This window comes from Plasmodium fragile, assembly GCF_000956335.1.
Source record: "Plasmodium fragile strain nilgiri unplaced genomic scaffold supercont1.21, whole genome shotgun sequence".
Classification (NCBI taxonomy): Eukaryota; Apicomplexa; class Aconoidasida; order Haemosporida; family Plasmodiidae; genus Plasmodium; species Plasmodium fragile.
The window spans coordinates 100,153-100,930 of NW_012192601.1; the positions used below are offsets into that span (position 1 = coordinate 100,153).

The 778-nt window shown below is 38.0% G+C and overlaps 1 protein-coding gene across 1 annotated transcript in view; it reads right to left on the reverse strand.

Moving 5' to 3' along the window:
• Positions 1 to 135: 135 nt before the first annotated feature.
• Positions 136 to 778, reverse strand: part of AK88_02209 (uncharacterized protein) — a gene marked incomplete at both ends in the record, with an annotated part of 5,172 nt that continues 4,529 nt past the window's right edge. Inside the window, 2 exons of the mRNA XM_012479843.1 lie at positions 136 to 252; positions 436 to 523. Coding sequence (XP_012335266.1) covers positions 136 to 252; positions 436 to 523 — 205 coding nt within the window. The remainder of the gene's footprint in view (positions 253 to 435; positions 524 to 778) is intronic.

Consider the following 778-nt stretch of genomic DNA (forward strand, 5'->3'; position numbering starts at 1 on the left):
AAAAAAAAAAAAAAAAAAAAAAAAAAATGAAAGGGTACACAACGTGTTAGAGGTTTAGCTAGCCAAAAAAATGTGCATAAACAACAAGGCCGCTATTAACATTTTTGCTGCGCGAAACTGCCACACAAAACACACTTACATGTAGTTCACAATGATGCTCCATTTTTCTGTCAACTGCTTGTAGTGCTCAACAATTTCCTGCAGAAAGAGGCCCATGAATCCGGACAAAATGGTGCTGATTCCCATTTGCACCTGAACAAGAAAAAAAAAAAAAAAAAAAAAAAATGTTAAGACGACGGGGTGTAACAAAATGCAAGGAGTACAAATGGACACTCCCTCTAAGGAAAACACCTTTTTTGAAGACTAAAAAAAGGGCGAAAAGGGAATATATTTTTCTCCCTTTCATAGTAGGGATCGATCTGAATCTCATCTTACGCTGCCGCAATAGGAAGTAGCACAGAGGATGAAGTTCCCACACAGAGCACTTACAAGCATTATCGCCATGTAATGTGCCTTTCCGTAGCTGCAAAGGGAAGAGGGGGAGGGGTGAATGGAGAGGATACAGAATGGTAGGAAGTGATGCCACGTACAAACTTCTACACATAACGCTCCGCAGTATTTATACTGCATTGCGACGTTCTTGAGGCCATCTCTTTTTTTTTTTTTTTTTTTTTTTTTTTTTTTAAAAAACAAAAGTGGAAATTTCCCTTTGTGCACAGTTGGGCCATAACGGTGATAAGGGCAAAAAAAAAAAAAAATGGGCCAAATTCTCAAATAA